The sequence below is a fragment of the Rousettus aegyptiacus genome, unplaced genomic scaffold, assembly GCF_014176215.1.
Source record: "Rousettus aegyptiacus isolate mRouAeg1 unplaced genomic scaffold, mRouAeg1.p scaffold_m13_p_2, whole genome shotgun sequence".
Taxonomy (NCBI): domain Eukaryota; kingdom Metazoa; phylum Chordata; class Mammalia; order Chiroptera; family Pteropodidae; genus Rousettus; species Rousettus aegyptiacus.
The window spans coordinates 44,475,830-44,499,413 of record NW_023416295.1 but is presented as its reverse complement, the minus strand read 5'-3'; the positions used below and the strand labels follow the sequence as shown (position 1 = coordinate 44,499,413).

General features: G+C 43.5%; 1 protein-coding gene, 1 long non-coding RNA gene and 1 other non-coding gene across 3 annotated transcripts; 2 read left to right on the top strand and 1 right to left on the bottom strand.

Moving 5' to 3' along the window:
• Positions 1 to 2,641: 2,641 nt before the first annotated feature.
• On the bottom strand, positions 2,642 to 14,003 carry LOC107504949. Its single transcript, XR_004955703.1, has 2 exons — positions 13,878 to 14,003; positions 2,642 to 2,846 (listed from the first exon to the last, which is right to left on the bottom strand). It is a non-coding gene; the product is annotated as an uncharacterized LOC107504949 (long non-coding RNA).
• Positions 9,834 to 9,940, top strand: LOC118614433. Its single transcript, XR_004956038.1, has one exon. It is a non-coding gene; the product is annotated as a U6 spliceosomal RNA (small nuclear RNA).
• A 163-nt stretch (positions 14,004 to 14,166) lies between the features above and the next one.
• HOXD1 (homeobox D1) lies at positions 14,167 to 16,278 on the top strand. The gene is made up of 2 exons (XM_016134545.2): positions 14,167 to 14,874; positions 15,264 to 16,278. Exons 1-2 carry the CDS (start codon positions 14,244 to 14,246, stop codon positions 15,593 to 15,595), a joined length of 963 nt encoding a protein of 320 aa, XP_015990031.1. The 5' UTR covers positions 14,167 to 14,243; the 3' UTR covers positions 15,596 to 16,278.
• The last annotated feature ends 7,306 nt before the right edge of the window (positions 16,279 to 23,584 follow it).

Sequence of the window (23,584 nt, the reverse complement as noted above, 5' to 3'; positions counted from 1 at the left end):
TTGTGTGGAAATAATTTAACTTCTAATCTTCTGGTGGAACATCAATCGTTTCTAGTTGGATGTTTGTGTTTCGCTAAATGATGATGGCTCAAAATAATATTTAGTTTCCTTGTTCCTTTGTGCTGTTTTTAAAATGGCATGTTAGATTAGGGGTGGGAGGGGGTTGTCCTTTTGCTAAATTTCACCTTATCGGAGCAGGTTTAAAGTATACATGTTGTATAAGTGTATCAACAGAATAAATGACTTCAACAGAAGGGATATTTTACCCACTTTCGAGGCTTAAAATTGTTTTCTATGAAATTTGCGTCCATAGGCAGAATTTCTAATTGTCTTGTAAGAAATTATTTTTTAAACTTTTAGGGAAATCAAAGAAGAGCTTGTTGCCTTGCAGGGATAACAACCTTCCTTAACTGGCTAAATATTAAATAGATGAATTGTTAGGCTGTTTAGATTCAGCCCGGTTTTCCTTCATCTTCTCTTCCTACCATAAGTAATAATAAAAATACATAATGCATCATGTCTCCAGGCGTTTTCCAGCTATGTGTGTTACCACAGGAGTATCTGCTGAGTCTGCGGGTGTCTGCAAGGCCCCCGGTGTCATCTGCGGCTTAGGGTTTCATGGATTAGACTTTAAACGGTGTCTAGCCCGACTGACATCAGCTTCCTTTCGTGCTCAGGCTCGAAAGAAGTGCGGGGTTAGGGGCTCCCTCTCAAGGCAGCCTCGGCCGCCGAGGCAACCTCTCTAGTAGGGTTGAGGAGTTTGTTTGGGACAAATCTGTGGTTTTCTCTCACCTTTCGGAGAGATTTTCGAGGTTTCTGAGAATGGCTCGGATTCGTTCCTGCCATTGGTGTGAGTGTCATGTGATGGGCACACTCGGTCGCTCCTGGCGTGGGTGGGGGCCACAGTCAGTCTGGGGAAAGCACTTCACGCGCAGCCGCGGGCCAGGGCAAGAGTGGGGCCCGCGACACAGCTCTTTAAACCTTCATAAATTATAAACACGCCGCCTTGGCCTTCGCCATAAATTCTGCTCCTTTTGAGCTTGTAATTAGTGTTAGGAAGCACCGGAGTCTAAACACAACCAAACGCCATCTGAAAGGCCCAAATGCCCGAGGTTGCAAACCTTTATTTCCCAGTGCCCCCCACTCCACCCTAGGTTTGCAAACACAGTTGCCTCCTTCCCCGCCACCGTCGGTGGTACACGCTCGGCAGGGTTCCCGCTTTACGAAGGAGGGTCACAATAGCTGCTCTATGCGCAGAGACACCCGCCTCCATCCCCCACCCTGGGTCTCGGTGATGCAGAGAAAGGAGGGGGAGGGGAGGGGAGCCCAGGCCCAGCAATGGCGCCCTGGGCCCAGGCCTCTTTTTCCGGCTAGAACCTGCAGCGGGAGGAGTCAAGTAGGCAGGGAGGGAAGCCTCCACGCCAGCCCGTCACGGCGCGCGCGCGCGGGGGCAGGGGAGTGCCGGGAGCAAGGGGAAAGCACCAAGGCCTCGATGCTGCTGGCCCTCGCCTCCGGGCGTTGGGTTAAGGGTGCCCTGAGCAGACAAGTCTTCCGGAAGCCGCCACACCATTGTGTGCACAGCTTCCCCACGGGCTTCGCAGCGGGGTAAGGCCACACAAAGGCAACGATGGACCGGCTGACAGCGGGAGGTGGGGAAGGCCCGGGCGTTGCCCCTGGGCATTGGTCCCTGGGAGGTTCGCCTCGTTTGCCCATGGAGAAGAAATCGCTCTTTGGCTCAGGCCTTGACCATCTCGGCTTTTTTCCTGTACTGCTGGCTTTGGGAACGTGGAGATCAGAGAGGTAGTGGGGAATTCTCCTGAGGTCTGAAGAATGGGGTCAGGGCCGCAAGCCCGGGCCCACGGATGGAGGGTGGCAGTTGTTCTCTCCACACAATCAAATGTGAATTAACTAACGCAGGGTAGAAGTGAGGCAGTGGAATGGCCCACTGCAAAATGGGAGATGGGGGTGGGGAAAGAGATTTAGGCAGACCAAGAGCTTTCCCTGGCTCCCATGAGAAACTCAGAAACCCAGTCTGGAGTGATGGGAGGAAACCCAATTGAGCTAGCCAGGGGTGTGGGGAAGTTAGAGAGGAAAGGCCTGAAGAATAAGTAGTCCTGGACCTTGGAGAGGCGGTAAGAAAGGGTGATTAAGTATATATTCTGCTTCCTGGCTTTCAGACCTCAGCCTCATCCAGGGACCTGTCAGAGAAAAATCCGCCTCTGATGGAATCATTAAGTTAACCATCCATTTGTACCAATTCTTTGTGCAAGCTTTCAAATGAGAAAGAGAACGTAGAATGAGTACTTTCCCTTTGGTGCAGCCCCAGGCCTAGTCCCTATCACACACATCAGCAAAATTGGTTTCCCAGGCCCCAGAGGCTGCTAACCTTGCTGAACAGAACTTTTCGAATTTCTATCTGTAAGGAGTATTAAAAGATAGTGATTACCTATATTAGCTACTCGTTCCTTCTCCCTCCCCCATTTTGGACCAGCTGATTGACCCCTGGGTGAAGTGTATCTTCTCAGTCAGCATGCTTAGGAGCATAGGCTCTCCATCTGTTGAGGTTTTTCATTAGGGAGGGTAAAGAGGATATGTGTGGGTGTCTGTTTGAATAACAAAGAAGGAAACCAACACTAAAAAGTGTTTCTCTGCTTGACCTTTGGAAGCCAAAAGCTTATTTACACGTTCAGTATTCAAGGGACAGTCACAGGCCTGTTTTGGCTTTATCCTGAAAATTAGTTGAAACCGCCTCCTGAATTCATGAATTGGTTAAATCCAGTTACAGATCCAGGAAGTTCCTCTTCATCTGGGAGTTCATGGCATTACTTTGGTCCTTCTTTCAGAAACTGTAAGAAAAGAATAGGATGAATGGAAGTTTATGAGTGTTAAATAAAATAAAGATGGGCAGAAGGCTCTAGTCTCCACAGGCCTATAGCCTGATCACTTCGGGGCACTGCCACTTTCCAGAGAGGATATATCTAGGGCCCTGGTGAGCATACCTATCTCTAGACACAAGGAGCTAAGACTGAGTCACTTACCATGTCCTCACCACCTTTGAGGACTGGCTCATTTAGAAAAAAAAAAAAGGTTGGGTAGGTGAATCCTCTGCACTTATTGTATTGGTGGTGCTGATTGGTGGTGGAGAGGTTCACAGAGAATCTTAGTTCTCATTATTCCCTGTCTTCTATCCAGCTACACATGCCTTTATCTTTGGGGCCTAACGTTGGTGCCAAATGGACTTAAATACTTGACCTAAAGCCTATTCCTAAACATTTTCCTCACTTCTTATACCTGCCTTGACAAGTTGGAAAAGTAAAGACAATCCCAAGACCTACTTTCAGGCCAGGTCTAGCCTGAACCATAGGTTTCCACACATGAAGGAAGAGCCAAGGTAAATGGATGTCCAATCATTTGCAATAGCAGAAGCAGGTGTAGGGTGCCCAGGAGATCTACAAGGTGGGAAGTTATTGCATAAATCCTCTTAACCTAGATCTACAGGCAAAATATCTTGACCGGTTCCTATAGCTAGTCTGGATCACTTTTATGGAAGAATAATATCTGGAAAATCGTGAAAACAGGGTTTTAACATTAGTAAGAGCCCAAAGAGGCGATCTTAAATCAGAATTAATGGAGAACCCTGGTACAACTGAAATGTTTTTGCTGGGGAAGCAGGCCTCAAACTAGGCCAAGAGGACCTGTTGGGCTAGGGCCTTACAAGGAGACAGGGAGAAGGCCACCTGATGGCTCTAATGTTCAAAGTGTTCCCTTACAAGTACCATATCTCTTCCCACTTCCTCCACAAGGGTCCAGCAGGGAAACTGGGTAGGATGAACTGAGTTTCAGGCAGTGGCTGAGCTGGCACCAACCTTCCTCTCCCCCTACCCCATTCGGGTCTGTTGCCCTTTGGGGTGGCAACCACCAAGCTATTCCTGCCTCAGGAAGAGAACACACAAAGGAAGTCCCAATCGTCCTCGGACCAGGGACACTCTGGGAAGAGGCTGTCGTGGATTCTGAGTCTGAGCATCTCCCTCCCCTGCAGGGAACAATAGCCCGCAGTCTCCCCTAACAGTTGGGCGGTAGCGCAGGACAAAGGCCTGCTTGGGCCTTGCTACCATGTGACACGCGCTTGCTGGCGCTCTGCCCGCCCGCGGCAGGGCGCAGTCAGCAGAGCCAGGCAGTGGCTGGGGGTGGGTGGGTGTTCCTGAATCCACCTGGAACGCTTCGGAAAGACAAACGGTGAGTTAATCACCCAACCGGCTGGCGGCCACATCCCCTCATGCTAGCGAGGAGGTCTGAAGAGGAGACTGGGGTGAACGATTTCTCTGTGTCTGGGGGGAGGGGCAGGAGAGGTTAGTCCTATTAAGAGTTCATCAATCACCCGGTGTGCACTTTTCTTTAGACAGCGGTTCCTCCTTCTTCAGAGCAGGTCTAGGCCAGCTGGGAACCGACCAGAAACCACAAACGGAGGAGAGGCAGGCACACGGGGTGAGCACCAACAGAGGGAGCGACCCGCCACGCAATGCTGGTTCTCTGGGAGCAGAGCAGTCTGATCAGCACTGTTGCACCAGGCCAGAGAGAAGTGCCTGCCGGTCGCCTCCTCACACTGGGCCAGCACTGCCTCCCACCAGCCCTGCTCTTGGACCACTTGGGGTGCCCAGCTCCCTCCCAACATGCCAGCCCTCAAGCCCGCCCCTGATGCTGGGTGATTCTACATCCTAACACCCTTCACTCCTACACCTCCTGCTCACCCAAGTGATGCCCTTAAATGCTGCTGCACCCCAGAAAGGGCCAAATCTATCTTTGAAGACAGGACAAGAAAAATCCCAATGGATCAAAAGGTTCTTGCAGACACTTTTATTTAAGAGTTTAAAAAGGATGTCCCCAGGGACTAGGATTCAAGGGGTGAGTCTGAAGTAGTTTAGTTCTCCTCTTTACATGCAGGAGGATTTGTGTGGGAGGAAGTAGGATATGACACCTGCTAAACTCGGAACTAAAATTGAATGCCATTAAAAATAACAATAAAAGTATATTCAAAACACCAACCACAATGATATGCCTCTCCTCTCTTTTTTGATGTGAGGGCAGGACTTGAGTATTAAAATTTTTTTTTTAAATTGACATATAACATTAGTTTCAGGTGTACACATGACGATTTAATGTTTGTATACACCACAAAATGATCACCACAATAAAGCTAGTTAACATCCGTCATCATATATAGTTACAAAAAATTTTTTTTCTTATAACTTTTAAGATTTATTCTCTTAGAAACTTTCAAATATCCAATACAGTATCGCTAACTGAATTCACTATGCTCTATCTAGTATTTTTTCTTCAGCTCTTTTTTAGAGGGTTCATTTTAGAAACACCATAAAGGGATAGACAGCAAGTTTTTGGGGGGCAGTCATTAGCATAAAAGCTGTTTACAGCTGGAGGACTTGGGTAAGTGGGTGTGGACACATTCTTCTACCCTCTGTAGAGTGGTACATGCTGTTCTCTTTATAAATTCTGAGAAAGTTCCAGGCTGCCCCCTTTTAAAACTTTTTTTTTTTCCTGAGTGACATCAGGTGAGAATTTTCTGAAGTTAGTTAAATGTGTTGCCTCAGCCCTAAGGAAAGTTCTCTGAAGGACATAGGTCCCAGCTTTCTATGCCCTTTGCTCAGTCTTCTCTTTTTAATCCTCTTGGGTGGAAATTAACTTGCTTTGGAGAAATGTTTACTGTCATTTTGCTTCAGATAGATATAAGCTGAAGCATTAAGCCATGCACAGTGTCCTGAACTCATTGAGCGATTAAAATACTTGGTCCTGTTGTCCTTGGTTCAGCATCTTTCTCTCCCAGTCTTTTCACCAATATCTACTTTAGAGTTCCTATATGCACTATGCTTGGCCCTGGGATAGAAAAATGAGTCACTAATGGTGTGTGCCCCTCTATCTACTGGGGAAGAAAAAGAATCCTAAAACAGTATGACGGATGCTGTAACAGAGGTGTGGTCAAAATGTTCCTGGAATAAAGAGACGATGTCACTAACAGTACTGTAAAGCAGGGGTCCCCAACCCCCCACCCCTACCCACCATTGCTGACCAGTACTGATGCATGGCCTGTTAGGAACTGGGTCACACAGCAGGGGTAAGCTTTGGGTGAGTGAGTGAAGCTTCAGCTGTATTTGCAGCCGCTCCCCAGTGCTAGCATCACCACCACCTCAAGTCCACCTCAGATCATCAGGCATTAGATTCTCATAGGAGCACTGGTCCCTGGTGCTCAAAAGGTTGGGGACCACTGCTCTAGACTCAAAAAAAGGCTTCTCAGAGGAAGTGAATTTGGGTCCCTGAAGTACAGGAGTTTTTTAGGCCCAGGAAGGAGGGCCTAACCAGGTGGAGAGAACGGCACATGCAAAAGCAGGGAGGGAAGAAAGAGCAAGGTCTGGACCTAGAACAAGGAGAGTAGTTTATAGTGGTGCATCTGGCTGGAAGGAGAGCTTGTAGAAAGTCTGGGGAAAGGAGTCTGGACTGAGTCTGTAGGCAGTGGGGAGCCACTGAAGGTTATAAGCTGGGATGAGAGGGTTACTTGTTAGGAAAGCTAACTCTTGGGGGGTACTGTGTCTGATGGGAGAAAGGAAAGATAGGAGGCAATAAGAAGGAGAAAAGGAGGCTGCTGTAATAATCCAGCCTAGAGAGGAACTAACATAATAAGAATGAAGAGGAGAGACGTGTAGGAGGAAGAATCCATAGGATTTGGTGGTCAACTGGACGAATAAAAGAGGAGTTGTGGATTCCAATGCCCAGGTTTCTATTTTGAGGGGCTGAGTGGGTAGTCAGATCATTCACCAAAATGAATAGATGAGGGTTTTGGAAAAGATGAGTTCAATTTTCGGTCTACATTGTGTTTTCTGCTTAGCTAATTGATATACTGTGTGACCTAAGCAATTCACTTAATCTTTCTGCTCTTCAATTTCATCATCAATGAGTCAGTAAAGATATCTACCTCCTAAGTTTACCGTGTGTGTGTGTATGTGTTTGTGTGTGTGTGTGGGGGGGGGTAGTCTCTTCATCAGGTCTAAGTGAGTGTCTTGTATAAAGCCGAACCTAGGGAAAAAGTCCTCTTATCCACACCATGATGATCAATAATGAGGTCCTGGGTGGAAATAAATCTCAGGAAAATTAAAAATAACACTCTGCTGCTTTGCAGATATTGAATCCAAGCTAATGCTTAAGACTAGGCCTGATTATATTGCTAATCCCTCTGCTTCTGGAGGGTACTCTCCAGGGGACACAATATAGAAATATAGTCTTGGTATCAGACCACTAAGGAGACTTCTTAGCAGATGTTGGAAAGCTTCTATGTTTTTTCACGTATCATGCATCTTTCAAGGAATGCTTGAAGCCACCTATTCTCTTAAATTTCTTAAGCCACCCCTTAAACTTCTCTGTGGTACAATGTAGTATAGGAGTGTTGAGTATCTGACCTTGGCCACTTGTTGGGTGTGACTGCAGCAAGTTGCTTATCTTTTCTGTGTTAGTATTACCATTTGTAAAATAGAACTATGGAAGGAACAGATGAAATAAGGGAGAATGACATTACTGGAGATGCTATAAGGGTAAGTAAAAGGTATTCTTTTTCACTTATCAGATTGGAAAAAATAAAAGATTCTTATTCCTTGACTTGGTAAAAATGTGAGGAAACAGCAATTCTCATTTGTTGCTGGTAAAAGTATAAATTGACTCACTTATATGGCGAGCAATTTGGCAATATGTATCAACATTGCCAGTGCATATACTTTTGATTAATTTCATATCTGGGAATTTTTCTAATAGGAAAACACTTGCACATGTGTTTATAATAGCAAAAGATTGAAAATAAGCTAAATTTCCATTAATAAGGGACTGGTTAAATAAGTTGTATTAGGTGTATACAGTAGAACATCATAAAGTTGTAAAAATAAACCAGGAATTCCGTATGCATTTATATGAAATGGTCTTCAAGAGACAATGGAGAGAAAAGCATGGTGCAGAGAGTCTATCTAATATACTATTGTTTGTGTAAAAATGTGTGTGTGTGTGTGCACAAAGTATCTCTGGAAAAATATATAAGAAACTCATAAAATTGGTTGCCTATGTGAAAGGAAACTAGGTGGCCAGGGACAAGGGTGGGAAAAATACTTTCACTACATACCCTTTTATATCCTTTGCAACTCAAAATGTTGCAGATAAGGTGCAAAAATCAGACCAATGAGAAACCATGCAGCACTTAGAGAGTTGGTGAACTCAGGTTTATTATGCTGGCAGTCCCAGAGGAGCTAGGGCTCTGAAGATCTGGGCCTGGAGCTCAGTTGCAACATTGCTCATATAGAACTTATTTGGCATGGGCTGATGGTTAATTTGTCCTCAGACCATCACAAAGCTGCCAGAGTATCTACGGTTGCTGGTAGTTACATAGTGTTGCTTAGAGAGAGGAAGCCAAGGGAAGTTGCTGGTAGTTACATAGTGTTGCTTAGACAGAGGAAGCCAAGGGAAGATGAGTTTTTAGTTACTTTTGAATGTGGCCTATGCAGCAAGCATATCTACAGAAGCAGAACAAAGAACTGATTAGCTTTTTGAGTGCAAACTCCTCTTCAGAACCATGTATATATAAATGTATTACTTATTAAAAAAAAATTAGTACAAATGTAACTGATCTGGGTGTACTTCATGTGTTCACACCATCTTTATTTGTATTTGCTCTATCCAGCTACATTAATATTGGGACATTTCTTGTTTTGTCCCCCCAGGGCCTCATGCTGATCAAGCTCAGCAGGAAATGAGGGGCTCCTTTACTCTTGCTTGGTGGTGGAGTGGGTGGAGATCCAGGTCTTTCACTGCTCTCTCTTGGAGTAGATCAAAGTGGGGTCTCAGAAGTCTGGGGCACAAGTTTAATAAAAGGAAGGCAGTAGGCCTCCCAGCCACTCACAATAGCTGTGGTCTTCCAGAAACTAGGGTGCTTCCTTGATCACTGCTCTGCTTGCTTAGCTTTGAGGTTGCCACAATGCAGAGGAGGGGCTGTCTTACTCCCTGATTTTTGCAGACTGTGGAAGGGCAACAGACTGTGGAGAGTCAGAGACCCAAGTTGGTTGCCTCAGTTTTGCAGAATGGCTTTGCCTTTTAACTTCTGAGTAAAGTGACTTTCTCTCTAAAATGAAGGGTTAGATGTCACTTATTTCTTAGGGGCCTTCTAGCATTGATATGTTATGCTATGAAAGGTCAACCTTTGGCCAGAGGAAGAGTTAAACAGCCTAGGCCAAATGCTCATTCCAGACAATTTGGGAGAGGTAGAAAGAAATGAGGGTTGGCTCCTCCCTCTTGAGACCTCCATTCCCACTCCTTCCCTCTTCCCATTGCCTCAGAACCACTTTAAATTTTCTCCTAGACAAGGAGAAACAAATACCTTTCACTTCCTACCCTAATGGCATCATCAAAGCCAAATTAGGGAAGTGCCAAGGAGCAGATGTAAGTCCAATCTGCAAAGCACTATTTTGTCAGCAGAACTTGGGAGACTCCTACTGACTACTTCTTAAGGATATTTTCTGGAACTTCAGCCCAACTAGACTTAAGTTTGCCCTTGATGTTGACCTCTCTGCCTCTACTACTCAACAGTCTTCTGGACTCTTTCCAGGTATGCTCGTGTTCCAGTTAGCCATAAGCTCTCATTGTGGTGGTTCCAGGCCCTCCCACAAAATTACCCCTCTCTTCCCTCAGTTATTTACCCTAACCCAGCTCCTAAAGCAGAAATTCTCAAAATGTGGGTTCAAAGAACCTGGCTTTAGAATCACCCAAGAGGCTTAATAAGAATAAAGACTCCTGTGCTTGCTTCAGCAGCACATATACTAAAATTGGACCAATACAGAGAAGATTAGCATAGACCCTGCACAAGGATGACATGCAAATTCGTGAAGCATTCCATATTTTCACAATCTGCTGCAGGCCAGAAGGGAGGGCGGTTGGGGAGCTGGGAGAAAGGGGTGAAGGCTTAAACAAGTACAAATTAGTAATTGGTAGATGGTCACGGGGATGGGGAGCACAGCATAGGGAATGCAGTTAGCATTTATGTAATGGCTAAACACAGAGTGAGAGGAGAGAAAGTGCAATGGGGGGATTGTTTTATAAACTACATAAATGTCTAATCAATGTACTGTATAGTTGAAACTAATAATAAAATAAAATTTAAAAAAAGAACAAACAGCAAAATAAATAAATAAATAAATAAAGACTCCCGAGTCAGACTTATTGGACTGAGAAACCTCAGTCCAATTGGGCTGAGGGTCCCGCATTTTAAAACAAGCTTCTAAGATCATTTCTACCCACATGAAGTGGTTTTGAGAGTAAGTTATCTAAGGATATCCTTTAGCCAATATTAGTCATGGTGAAGATGCACCATTCTGTCTATTCTTTATTTCTGTCCAACGAACATTTACTGAATGCCTACTGTGTGGCAGGCGAAACATGGAACTTTCAATCACAAAGTTCTCAGGGAAAGGGACAACGCTCTATAAACCGTTTTCCTCAGGGAAGGTCATGTAATCAGACTTCCAACAGGTTTAGAATTCCTGTTTTAGGATCTTTTCCATCCCCACCTCCATCCTAGGCCTGGGATAACTAAAGAAAGGATGCTGTAGAGAACTGTAAATCTTGCTTCAGAGAAAAGACACCCTCACTCCTGCTCTTTTTATCTCAAACAAGCAAGAGCCTTTGTATGCTTTGAGGCTGTTGAGCCAAGAGTTTGCATGTACTCAAGAGTCTCCAAGCAGTAACACAGTAGGTTTGTGGAGAGGGGTTGCAAGAGGCTTCTTAGGAACAACTGTAAACACACAGAAGACCAGACTGCCACCCTCCATCAGTTCTGTCTGCAGAAAAGAAGCTTGTTGTTCAAATAGAAGAGAAAGGTAGTCATGAGGGATGGGCAGGGGGTGGCTGCTTTGGTGGACAGGATGGGAAAGATTTCAAAGCATTCCCACAATCAAACACAACCTGGGAATCAGGCCCCTCTGCTGTTGCCTCCTGCTGGGAACTCATAGCACCAGGGCATAGCAGGGCAAGGGACACTTGGGAATTCATGACTTGAAGAAGCAATACAATCAGTAAGACATTTCTTCCATGCTCTGTGCACACCTAGGAGACAAACTTAAAGTTACTCAAACTATCCTATAGTTATATCTTTCTATACACACTTCCCCCAATATCTTCCAATTTCTCCATAGCAAATTATAGATACAGATTCTTCTGGAGTAGATTTATAATACAGGTAAGACTTGTGCCAGGAATGAATTCATTGTTCTTTTAATTTGTGAATATCTTTTTTTCCCAGCCTAATCCTCCCCTAACAAGATATTCTAACATAGTAGGCCCCTGGCAAACATTTGTTGTTGAATCTGAGTCTGAGATGACCAGAATCTTGACTGCTAGCTAACCTGAGCAAGTCAAGAATCAGTCTAGGACTGGAAATGACAACTCTGTGCCTCAAAGCGTAGAATATGCCAAAGACTGGGAGATTAAAAGGAGTAGAGCAAGGGATGAACAGAATGTAGTCCTCCATATGAAATTATCAGGGAACTGCTATTGGGTCTGAACAGATAGTGAACACCTTACCCACAGCTGTTAAAACCAAACAATAGATTTTAAAAAATCTTTAAAAAATTCTCTTTTAGGATACTTTCTTCCCTCACCTCAGCAAAAAACTCAATCTCCAAAATTTTGTTTCAGGAAAATAGCGTGGACAGCTCATGAGTACATCAAAGTCAATGCTTAATTGTGACAGGAAGGACTCAACTTTTGCACCAAATGCTTAGCAGCAAGAACCTGGTTCTTGCTGCAGTAAAGGGTGCCAAGGCACTTAGGCTGCCTGTTTTACCTGAAACCTCACAGAAAAGGCTCCCAATTTGATAAGTTTGGGTCAGTCTTGCCAGACAGTCAGGCTGGGTTTTCTGTCCTACATCCTGGGTTGCAGCCAGCCAGGCATCTTCTTCAGAGAGGTTTGCAAAGCCACTTTTCCTTCTTGACCCCCTGGGGCCTCTGGGCCTAGGAGTTGTGATTAGATGAGTACCTTTTGAGAGAGGGCATTATACTTTTGAGATAGAAATGTGAGAGTCAGGACATTATGCTGGTAAAAACTGGCTATTAAAGTCTAGCCAAGGATAGCTATGGGGGCACCATAAGCTTAGCAGCATCTGACTTGCTGGTACTTTTGCATTAAGCATGCAGAGGGAGGACAGTGAAAAAATGCACCTATATTTGAAGGCTTAACTAGCTCTGAAGAGCTCTATCATTTTCTGACCAGGGTGCCTTTACTTTTCTCTTTTCAAATATTATTTAGGATCTTTGTCATCTGATTGGTTACAGGAGAAAATTGGAGCAGCAACATCAAGTTTGAAGGACTGTTTTCAGCATAGGATTCTATTTCCCAATGAAATCCAAGAACTCCAGCAGTGCAGGAACCCCAGACCCCTTTAGCTTTGTGTTAGTTCCTAAGTGTCTACCCTCTACCTACCCCCTCCCCATCATGGCTCAATCCTCCCCATCTTGGCTGAACTTCAGCCTCACCAGCAGTAGTACTTTTGGTGTGGCTTTGTTTTTTCACAAATTCACATCCCTGTACAGAACTGGCTCCCTGGACTGTGATGGCTCCAATTTTCCAGACTTTGTCAGAATGGAATTTTAGGCAAGGGCTCGATCGTTCTTTCATGTTCAGTAAAACAATAATAAAACCTCGGACACCCTAACTCAGATGCTATAGTAGATCAAGTACTCAAGGGCATTTGAAAAGCCAAGAGTAGACTCTTTACTCACAGAGTTTTAGGAAACCACTCTCTTTCATTACTGCTCTGTGTAAATAACATTTATGTGTTTAATTTGTTATTTTCCTACAGCCCCAACAAAGGACAGACACATTAAAAGAAATGTTCAAGGAAGTTAGAAAGTTTGTCAGTGAAAAGCTTGCCTCTGTACCCCTTCTACTCCTCATTTCCTGTGCCAACTGCACTTTTATTTCCCGTCTCTCTACACTCAGTAAACAAAACCATATTATCAAGGGAAAGACGTGAGCCCATTAACGTTGTGAGCCCTCAGATTTCACTTGCAAGAGACGACGCAGCACTTATCTGATGGAACAGTACCTTTAATTGCTTCGAGGTACAAGCCTGTCCAAACCCCTGAGATCTGACCCATCCCTGGGAAGATTTTTGCTCACTCTTGCCAAGCGCCCATGAGAAAGCGTGCCCAGCACTGGTCCGGGTGCCAGCCTCCAGACAGGAGCACAAAGAGCCACTCCATCACAAAGGCAGAGTCTTTATTTTGACAACATAATCAGAGGGAGAAATCGGCTAAACTTCCGAACAAGGCAGACATTTCACTTCATCTTTCCAAATCAAAACCTGGCACTTCAACACTCGCACTTCTGCTACCACAAACGGAAGGAGTGGAAGAAGCTGAAGGAAACGTTGAAAAATAACGTGAGAACCTAATCTAAAAGTGAAAAATCTTTGCCGCCCCCCAGGTACCTAGCACCTACAGCATAAAATTTAGTCCCATAAATCGGAGGGAGAGTGAAATATTAAACCTCTACTTCAGGTTTAGGAGAGAAATAACACCAGTGCCAAGAAAACCAAAAGCTCATAGACCTCAAATCTAAAATGAAGAGGAATAACTAACTACCTTCCCTGGAGAAAGGTTAGTAGCATTCCCCACCGCCCGAGCTCCGCGCTCCCTTTTAACCCCTACCACACCGCGACGTCCGCAACCCGCATCTGAGGACTGGTCATCTACGATCCAGAACAAGCTCTCGCTCTCCATCCTCTCGCCCTCACCCGAGCGGCCAGTCCTGACTTTCTCCCCACGTCTCGCCCAATACCTACCTGTCCGGAGAGCAGCCGTCCCAGGCTCTCGCCCCGCGCTCTCATCCCGCCCCTCCCCAGGCTGCCCTTGGGCGGTGCCGACTGTCCCCGGGGTAGGGGGTCTCTAGGCGGCGGCCTCCCGCAGGTTCCGCGAAGTTGGTGGCGGGGCAGGCCTGCGGAGCCCCGTGCGGGGAAAGCGCCCATTGGCCAGCTGGCGCCACGTGGCCAGCGCCGCCGCTATATTAGGCTACTATTTACTTTGCGCTCGCTCACCATGGCTCGGCGAGGGCAGCTCGGGTAGAGGGGAAAGGCCGAGCGGCGCAGAGCGTGGCGGTCCTGCCACCCCTGCAGCCCAGGCCTCCGCACGCAGGTGGGCGGGCCGGAACCATGAGCTCCTACCTGGAGTACATGTCGTGCGGTGGCGGCGGCGACCTGCTTAGCTTCGCGTCCAAGTTCCGCCGCAGGGATGCCCGGCCAGTGGCCCTGCAGCCCGCCTTCCCCCTGGGCAGCGGCGACGGCGCCTTCATCAGCTGCCTGCCCCTGGCCGCCGCCCGACCCGTGCCTTCGCCTCCGGCCACCCCCGCGCAGCCCCCGGCCGCGCCCCCATTTGCGCCGTGCACCCTAGAGGGTGCCTACGAGCCAGGCGCGGCACCTGCCGCGGCGGGGCGCGCGGACTACGGCTTCCTGGGGCCGGGACCGGGTCCCGCATACGACTTCCCGGGCGCCATCGGGCCGCGCGCCGACGACGGCGGGGCACACGTCCACTACGCCACCTCGGCCGTTTTTTCGGGCGGCAGCTCCTTGCTCCTCAGCGGCCACGTGGATTACGGGGCCTTCAGCGAGCCCGGGCCCTTCCCGTCGTGTCTCAAAGAGCCCGCCGACGGTACCCCCGGGGCCTTTCAGACTGCATCCCCGGCCCCTGGCGCCTACCCCAAGTCCTCCTCACCGGCCTCTGGCCTCCCAGCTGCTTTCAGCACGTTCGAGTGGATGAAAGTGAAGAGGAACGCCCCGAAGAGAAGTAAGTATTTGAGCCATGGGCGAACGCTCCTGGGGTCGGGGTCGGAACCTCCTCCGTGGCCTTGTGCTGGCAGCATTTTGCCGCTGGCCCTCTAGACGGCGGTTTGGGTTCCGTGGAGGAAATGCGTCCGAGGCGTTATTAAAGCAGGCGAATGCCAATGATCGTGTCCCGAATACACGCTCGGAGCCCCGAATACCCGCTTGGAAAATGTGACAGGCATGGAGAAAATTCCAGGGAGGCGCTCCCCGTGGAGCGTTTCTCTTGGCACAACTGTGTTCATAGGGACCCGGGAGCGCTGCGCTGTGACTTTGTAACTGTAGCCCGGCTGCTCGCCGGTGTTCGTTCTCCTCGTCCTCTCGCCCCGCTGACGCCCTGTCTTTACGTTGCAGGCAAACTCGCCGAGTATGGAGCCGCTTGCCCCTCCAGCGCAATCCGCACGAATTTCAGCACTAAGCAACTGACAGAACTCGAGAAAGAGTTTCATTTCAATAAGTACTTAACTCGAGCCCGACGCATCGAGATAGCCAACTCCTTGCAGCTGAATGACACCCAAGTCAAAATCTGGTTCCAGAACCGCAGGATGAAACAGAAGAAAAGGGAACGAGAAGGGCTTCTGCCCTCCACACCTGTGGCTTCCCTCCAACCTACCCCATCAGGAATGAGCCCCACCAAGTCTGGCAAGAATCCAGGGAGCCCTTCTCAGCCCCAAGAACCGTCATGAGATTTAGTCCTGAGATTGAAGAACCTTGGCCTGAAGAAGCCGTGGGCCACCCCACCCCACCCCTATTCCAGTTTGGGATGGAGGTGATCATGGGCAGAAATTAATAGAGGTTTCACGTGGGGAAGGAAGTATCTTAGTGGGCTTCTGAGTTCCAAGCTGTCAGTGTACAGATATTAATTTGAGGTCTCTTAAGCCACTCATGTGTTTATTATTTGTGTCTTATCAGGGATAAGGAGCCCGGCTGCCAGCTCAGCCCTGCTATGTTGCCTTAGTCATATATAATTCTTGGATGCAGAGTGGCAGTGCATTAGTTGCTGAGATCTGCCCAACTCCCTGTTGTGCTCTAATTAGCATTTACCCAAAGTGTTTCTGCTTTTAATTTAAAGGACAAGGCTACATGTATTTAGCTTCTTGAGATGACCAAAGCTCGTTAGGGCCTCCTTGATGTAGCTAAGCTGCTTCCATGATAATCTTCACATTTGCACTCCAGTTTTGTTTTTCTTTAAGAAGCAGTTTCTACCTCTCCATGTGCCTAAGTGAAGATACAATCGCTGTTTAGTTAGTAGCTGAACAAATATACAAGGTGGGTAAAGATTAGAACCTGAACTACACCTTGACACCAGTTACTCAAACTTGAATGTAAATATATACAGTATGTATATTTATTTTTAAAAAGGTTTGCTTGCAATGAACATATATGACATTTAATGTCATAGCATGTAAAAAAGTTTTGAACTTTTTAATAATAAAATTACAGAATCTATGTTCTGCTTTTCCCTACTTTCATTTTGATTATCTTTCAAGTTGACTCAGTTTCTTCTGTTTGGAACTGATTGATTCTACTGTGGGAATTTGTTGAGGGTGATAACTTCAAAAAATAACACTTCTTACAGGTTGTGTACACAAACAGCAAGTTAGGGACAATTATCTGAGCAGTTTTAAAGGGAGAAAAAAATTACTCTGCCAAATATCCAAGTAACCTAGGAATACTTCCTTATCGTAAAATGCCGTAGCTTTATGGCGACTATGTAGACTACACATTAACTCAAAGGTTAGGTACCCAGAGTGGGAATGTCATCAAGACAAGATGACACTGCCGGGAGGTTTTCTTGTTCTTTTGTTTCCTGGCCTCACAAATGGAAGAGGAAGGGGTGACCTAAAGACTGTTAGTTGGTTAATGTTCTCTGAAAAAGGCAGCTGCACATCAAAGGTTCCCGATGGCCGAATTCCCATTTCCAAAGTCAAGTATTACAAAGAAGACTGGGAGAGGGCAGTTGTCAGAGGTTTCCAATTCTTGTAACCCAGACAGAGCATCTAACCTTACAAGAGATAGCATAGAGATGCCTTTCTGTTTTTGAAATGAAATAATTTTAAGCGAATTTGTAGGAAGAAGTACAAGCATGCAGTTTGAAAGTTGGTATGAGGGTATGTGGTAAAAAACCTCTAAACTTATTTCCATCCAGCCCCCTAGTTTTCAACCCTGGAAACACCCATGGTTGACCAAGCTTTTTTTTGCATGTGAAAAAATTGCATTTGAAAAAATGCAATGTTAACACACAAAATCAAGTGGACACATTAGGGACAGTTGTCAGGGCAGGTCATTTTCCTTGCTATAGTTCAATTGAAAGACTTAAAGGCCCAAATAATGTAGATAAGAACCTCAACTCTTCTTTTAGCTGGGATTTCTAGATTCTAGAGTAGTGCCTCAAACCCAATAATTGAGAAGTCTAATAATTGTGGAGGATTATGTTCCTTATAAAACAATAATGTGATTAATTCTCTTAGAACATTGAAATTATATTGAAATTCCTGTCCTTCACATTCATAGTTTAATAGAGTTGAAGAGAAAAAATTATCAGTTCTAACAAACTCAGCTGATTAGGGGGAAAAGATATCACTTAACAAACAAGTCTGTCAATATTATTCTTATGTTTCTCCATCTGCCCTTCGCTAACTTGATGCTAATTAGATCTTGTTTGAAATAACAGCTCCCCCTCTGAGCTCTGTAGCTTTTTGAAAGGACTTGTTAACTGAGTTATGACCTGCTTGCTTACAGCCACCTCTAGGTTTCCCCTGCAGTGGTTTTGACAAGACAATGTTGTTTCCTTTTACATAAGCATTCAAATGCACACCTAAAGATATATATATATCTCAACTCACTTGGTCATTTCCTAAATCTACCACTCTTCTCTCTGAGAAAATAAAACTTTTCCTTTTGAAGCTACCATGAGCACTTAGCCCTGATGGATGTCTTCTTTGATGAAGGTGGCTATTTTGACATACTTCTAATGCTGTTCTATGAACCAGGCCAATATTAGCTATTTTTTGACCAACTCTGGGGATCTTTAAAAGCTTTCTTAATGCAGATGACTATATAGCTATATTCAGTATTAGGGAGAATCCTGGCTAGAGATTGAGACGAACTAGGTGACCTCTGGAAGTCCCCTTCAATATGACAATACTACAGAAATAATTTAATGACTTCTGCACATTTTATTTTAGGCCTACCTTTGGAAGAGAGTTCAGTTCTAAGAAAGCAAACGCAGTGCCCAGGATTACAGTTATACTGTGTTTATATAGGAAAAGTGGATTTTAGAAATTATCAAATATATCACGTCGGTGGAGTTACCTAGCCCATGTGGACTGTTTATAGAACATTTCCCTCCTCATTATTCAGAGCCTTGTGTTATTCTGAGTCAGATCTTCCATGAAGTATGATGGTTACTATGCAAAATGTGCAAATGCAGAAACAATCCGATTTCTATTTTACAAGATTTCAAACTAAATATGCTAATTCACCCTCCAGTGATCCATTACAAGAACGAATACACGGTGGACAATTCTGGGTGTTGTATAATTAACTATTCAATGTTCCTTTGTCTTCACAGAATGATCATGAGTCTATTTTTCTGGATTTAGGATAGTTGGGAGTGAGAAAGAAGAAATAAAGCATTTAATAACATATAAGACCTCCATCACTTGAGTATTAGTAAACAAAGGATTGCTGATGTAAAAACCCTAAAGCGATGTCACCTAGATTAATTTTGTGTGATCTATTCTGCCTCAATCTCATATATGGCAAGGCTCTAGACCAGAAGAGGTTATATTCGATTATCATGTCATCAGAAAGGAGGGGCAGGATCTTAAGAGTTTCATTAGCTCTGACATTCTTAATTATTTCTTATGACCAAACAAATGCTCTATATTTTCCGAATATCGAATTTGAAAACCTCAGGACCTAATCAGGTTTAGAGAGATGTTTAGTCTGACCACAGACCTCTTAACAAGAAAAATGTCCATTGTTAAAACTTTATTTGTGGTTTTAAAGTGAAACCATACTGGACATATCTCACAAATAATGATAAATCCCCGTCTAAATTAAAATCAGGATTTTCATGATTTTGACTTCTGTAGCATATTTTTCAGATGTGAACATGTAACAAATATACAAAATTATTCTATTTAATATCTCACTTGTAACTGCTTAAGTTATACTTGTTTTTCAGAAATATAATTTAAATAGAAACTATTTAGCTAAATTCCATAATGAACCAAGAAGAAAGAAATCCTAAATATTGGTATGAAAGGGAGTTCTATTACTTAGATTGTAAAGATTTTAAATATTATCTATTCCATTTCTAATAGTCTTATTAATATAATTTTAAAAGGATGACCAAAGAGAGGTCATCTGAACTTGTAATAGCTAATGAAGCAGGTCACTAACACTTTTGAAGCATTTTTAGAGGACGCTAGACTATCTAGCACATCCTATCCTTAGGGGTTTTGTAGAATCTAAACTAAAATTTCAAGGGTCTTCTTTAAGAAAACAGTACAAAAATCATAAATATGAAATTGCTAGGGCATCTCCCAGGTCCTGGAAGGATCCAAATTAGTGAAGCTTAAGTTTCTGTGTGTTGATGGTAAATCCATCTCTGCTTCTACCTGAAACCATTGCTCCATGCCCACTACCCAGCCATTGTCTGTAAGATGATAGCAGTGATTGCTTTTCTTCAACATCGCGGAGCCAGAATTTGTGCCTCTTGAAGTGCATCCAATAGTAGATAATGTGGACAAGGGCAGATTGGGCTCTATTCTACAATCTGAACATATCACTCTCATTCTGGCTGACTGAATCACTTCATTGTCTTGGACTAGGTGCTCTCTCATCCCGGAGAGCATTGTCTATGTATTTCCTTTCCAATGATACAAACAGAAGAGATATACAGAGCTGGAGATGACATGACTACACTCTTAGCTTCTAGCATTTCCCAGAAAGATGGAATCACTGAGGCTGAGGTAAAGGACTGTGTAACAAAGAACATTATTGCTAAGGGAGGAAACTTGGATTTTAGCACCAACTGTGTTTTCTGACTAAAAGGGAAAACAACTTCCCTTGTCTCAGTTTCTCCTATAAAACAAAGGGAGTCGGTCTGGATAATCACTAAGTTTCCTTATCACCTTAGTATTCTTCTATAATCTTTCACTCTGCTAGTTATTACTGATAAGTATATTGAACGATATCAAAGCTCTATAAGATTATCAAAAAGAAGTTGTTATTGGAGAAATAACTGAGGTTTTTAAAAATTCATCCCTCTTGCTTTAGTACATGTATGTGCATGTTTGTATGTGTGAACTAGGTAATGTTTCTCATTGGTCTTGACTTGACAAAAAAGCTAGTGATGATCAGAACCCCACCCAACCCACTAGTTATCACTTTCCTTTGACCAGAGAAATTTGGAACTAAGAAAATGTTTAGATGGGTGTCAGCACTTCACGTTCAGATTCTCAGTCTCCTTGCCCTTAATTCTGTACTTCTAAGTTGACAACATTCAGAATAGAGAAATAAGTAAAGAATTTTCTTCTTCTAAGATATGTAGGATTGCAAAATAAATGCCCTCTTCTGTTGAAGAAAAGATATATGAATGACCAAATCTTCCTACCTTTCCATTAGTCACTAAGTGCTGCTTTTTTTCCTTCTCTGTTGGCTCCAGCTTTATCAGGTCTCATTTAGACACACAATGGATGCCTCTCTGGTCTCCTTGCCTCCAGTCTCCTATTCAGCCAATCCCCTGCAAAGCCCTGTCTTCATTATGTTCCAGTTTTAATTCTCAGTAGCTCCTGGTTGCTAAGTGGGAGAAATTCAACTGTATAGCCTGAGATTCAAGTTCTTCAACATCTGTATCTCTCCATGATAATTTTATACCATTTCTTGACACAAGAACTTCACCTCAGTTAGTGCTGTCTGTTTATCCTCTCCCCAAGGAAATTCCTGCCTTTTTTTTTTTTTTTTTGCTTCAGGACTTCTTCTCATGCCATTCTGCTCTCTCATAATTATCTCCTACCTCCGTCCTGCCTGTCCAAAGCCATCCTTGACAGCACAGCTCAAATCCTACCACCTCTGTGAAATCTTTTTTGCACTATTCAAATTTAAAATGAGTTTACTACCCATTTTATGTAGTATTTATTGTTTGTATTACTCATTCAATATTTACCGTCTCCTGTCATATTATGGCTCTCTCGTTCTTTCTCTCTTTATCATCTTCACCCTCTAATTCTCCTTCTTCCCCTCTCCCTTCCACATTGGTTCTCTCTCCATGGGTATCTATTTTATCTCTTATTGAGTACCTTGTACATAATAGTGGTCCTATACTATTTGCTGAATGTTGAGTGTAGTTTTATTAGATCAAAGTATACAGTGCTACTCATCAAGCACTTCTTCTACCAGGTGAAGAGCACTATAATGACTTATTTGCTAAATATTCTTTAGATTTCATTATTTACAATAGAACATAAGCTCTTCTTGACCACACAATTAAATACAAATAGAAGTCCAGAAAGTGAAGAAGAATTATAGACTTCCCTCCTGTGCTTCAAGGTACATCCTTTTGATTGAATACATTGTAAAAAAAACAAAAAACAAAAAAAACAAACAAACTGTGAATATTATCTGAAATGATCCCTTTTATCCTTACAGAATATAATTTATAATGTACTTTGGTTGTTGTCTGAAGCTTTTTAATATATTGTATTTGTTACTTGCTACTGTCACTTCCATACCTTACGGGAGCAAAACTACTGGAAGATTATTGAAAGAAAACAAGGTCTATGTGTTGTTTCTCAAGAAAAGTCTGGATACAATTAAATATAGTGGTTACAAGAGTGCACCTTGGAGGTAGACAGGCTTGGGAGAAAATTCTGGGAAAGATGACACCATGTCACTCAACTCTACATTCCTCCCTTAAAAATGGGAATAATAATGTCCTTATTTCATTGACTTGTGAGGATGAACAGATATAATTTATGCAGATTGCTCAGTACAATGTCTGATGCTTAATAAGCATTTGCTAATTACTAAGACAGGATAGATTATGAGAGTTGGAATAGGCAGCTAGGATGGAAAGACATGGGGTGAGGGAGAAAAATCTTTATATATACAATAAATATTTATTGAGCTCCTGGATGCCAGGCACAGACTGTTAACAACTAGAACTGAAGAATTATTGAGGAAACAAGAATTGCAGGGAATCAGGTTGGGGAGAATAAGAAAAGGTCTAAGGTTATTGTTAAAATTAGAAAAATATTGATAGTACATGATAACGGAAGAAATTAAAATGGATGTTGATGGATACTTGATGAGAGCAATGGCTGAACTCTCACTGAATTAAGAGCCCAAAACCTTAGAAGAAACCTGGGAGAAATAAAGGACAAAGGGGATATTAGACCATTAAACACAGCTACCAGTTTATTGGATCATTCCAGACGATGCAGAAAACTTAAATTCATCACATTTCTCCTCAATTTTTCCCCCATCCAAGAGGATGTGTGAATTCATATGCATGGTATTTTGAGGGTCAAGTGTCATAAATTAGAATGCAGTGATGATTTACATGCGTTTCCGACATTGTGGTGCTTCCCTAGGTTGAATTTATCATCCTTAAAAATAGACTCTGGGTGCTGTGTTATGTGGACATCAAAGTTAAAAAAGGATCAACTACATTCTTGATTCTGTTGCTGCAGAAAGAACAAGTTCCTCCTTCTACCAATTTTGGCAGTGGGGAATTATGCATTCTCTCAACTGCACACAAACCTGTAACTATTTCCATTGTGGATTTATGAAAACTTGCTCTTAAACGGGTGGGGGGAGGGGGGGAGGAAGCTTACTACGAAAAGACACCATGAGGCCTAATTAATTGCTAAAGGATATTTCTATGTAAATAGAAGGAATTTTATTTTTCCTTAATGCCTATGGCCTAATTGTCAAAATAGTGTTAGTATTCAATTGCTTGTATGAGTGATTACTTTATCATACGTAATTGTTTATATCTCCTCTTACATTCGAAACCTGATCTACATTTCAAATTCATGAAGTTGTTGGCTCCACTATAGGGGTCAAGAAAAGAAATTACTAACTTATGAAAGAATTGCAGAAAAGATAGATTCAATGTAAATAAATAAAATGAGCTCCGAAGGACAAATTATAACTATAATTTTTCTCATTCGGACAAAAATCGCATAATATTTGTCCCTAAAGGTCTTTAATCGACTTTAAAAGCAATTTAAATTTCCTTGGGTTAACCGGCCAAGAAGCCCAATTTATTCTTCTGTTTTGACTGCGAATAAAAGCCCTCTTGCAACCCGAATAATCTATTTTTTTCCTAGCAGCATATGGTTTTTTTGCAAACTTCAAAAGCAGCTGTATTTGGATCTCTGAAGATGCTTTTGAATTTGTCACATGGTGACACCATTCAAGAACTTTCCAAGTCCACTTCTATTGAAAGTTTGTGATTTTTGGCTAGGGATGAATAAAGGTATTGCTTTATACATGTCCCTGACTCAATATACATCACAAAGACAAAGGTGAGCTAGCTCCAGGTCGTTTGTAAATAAAAGTTTCATATTTTTCAATTCTTCCCTTCTAATTTTAGTTGTAAAACATAATTATCATTTTGAACTCAAGATAAATAGAGTTAGCCGAATTGAGAAGTAAAG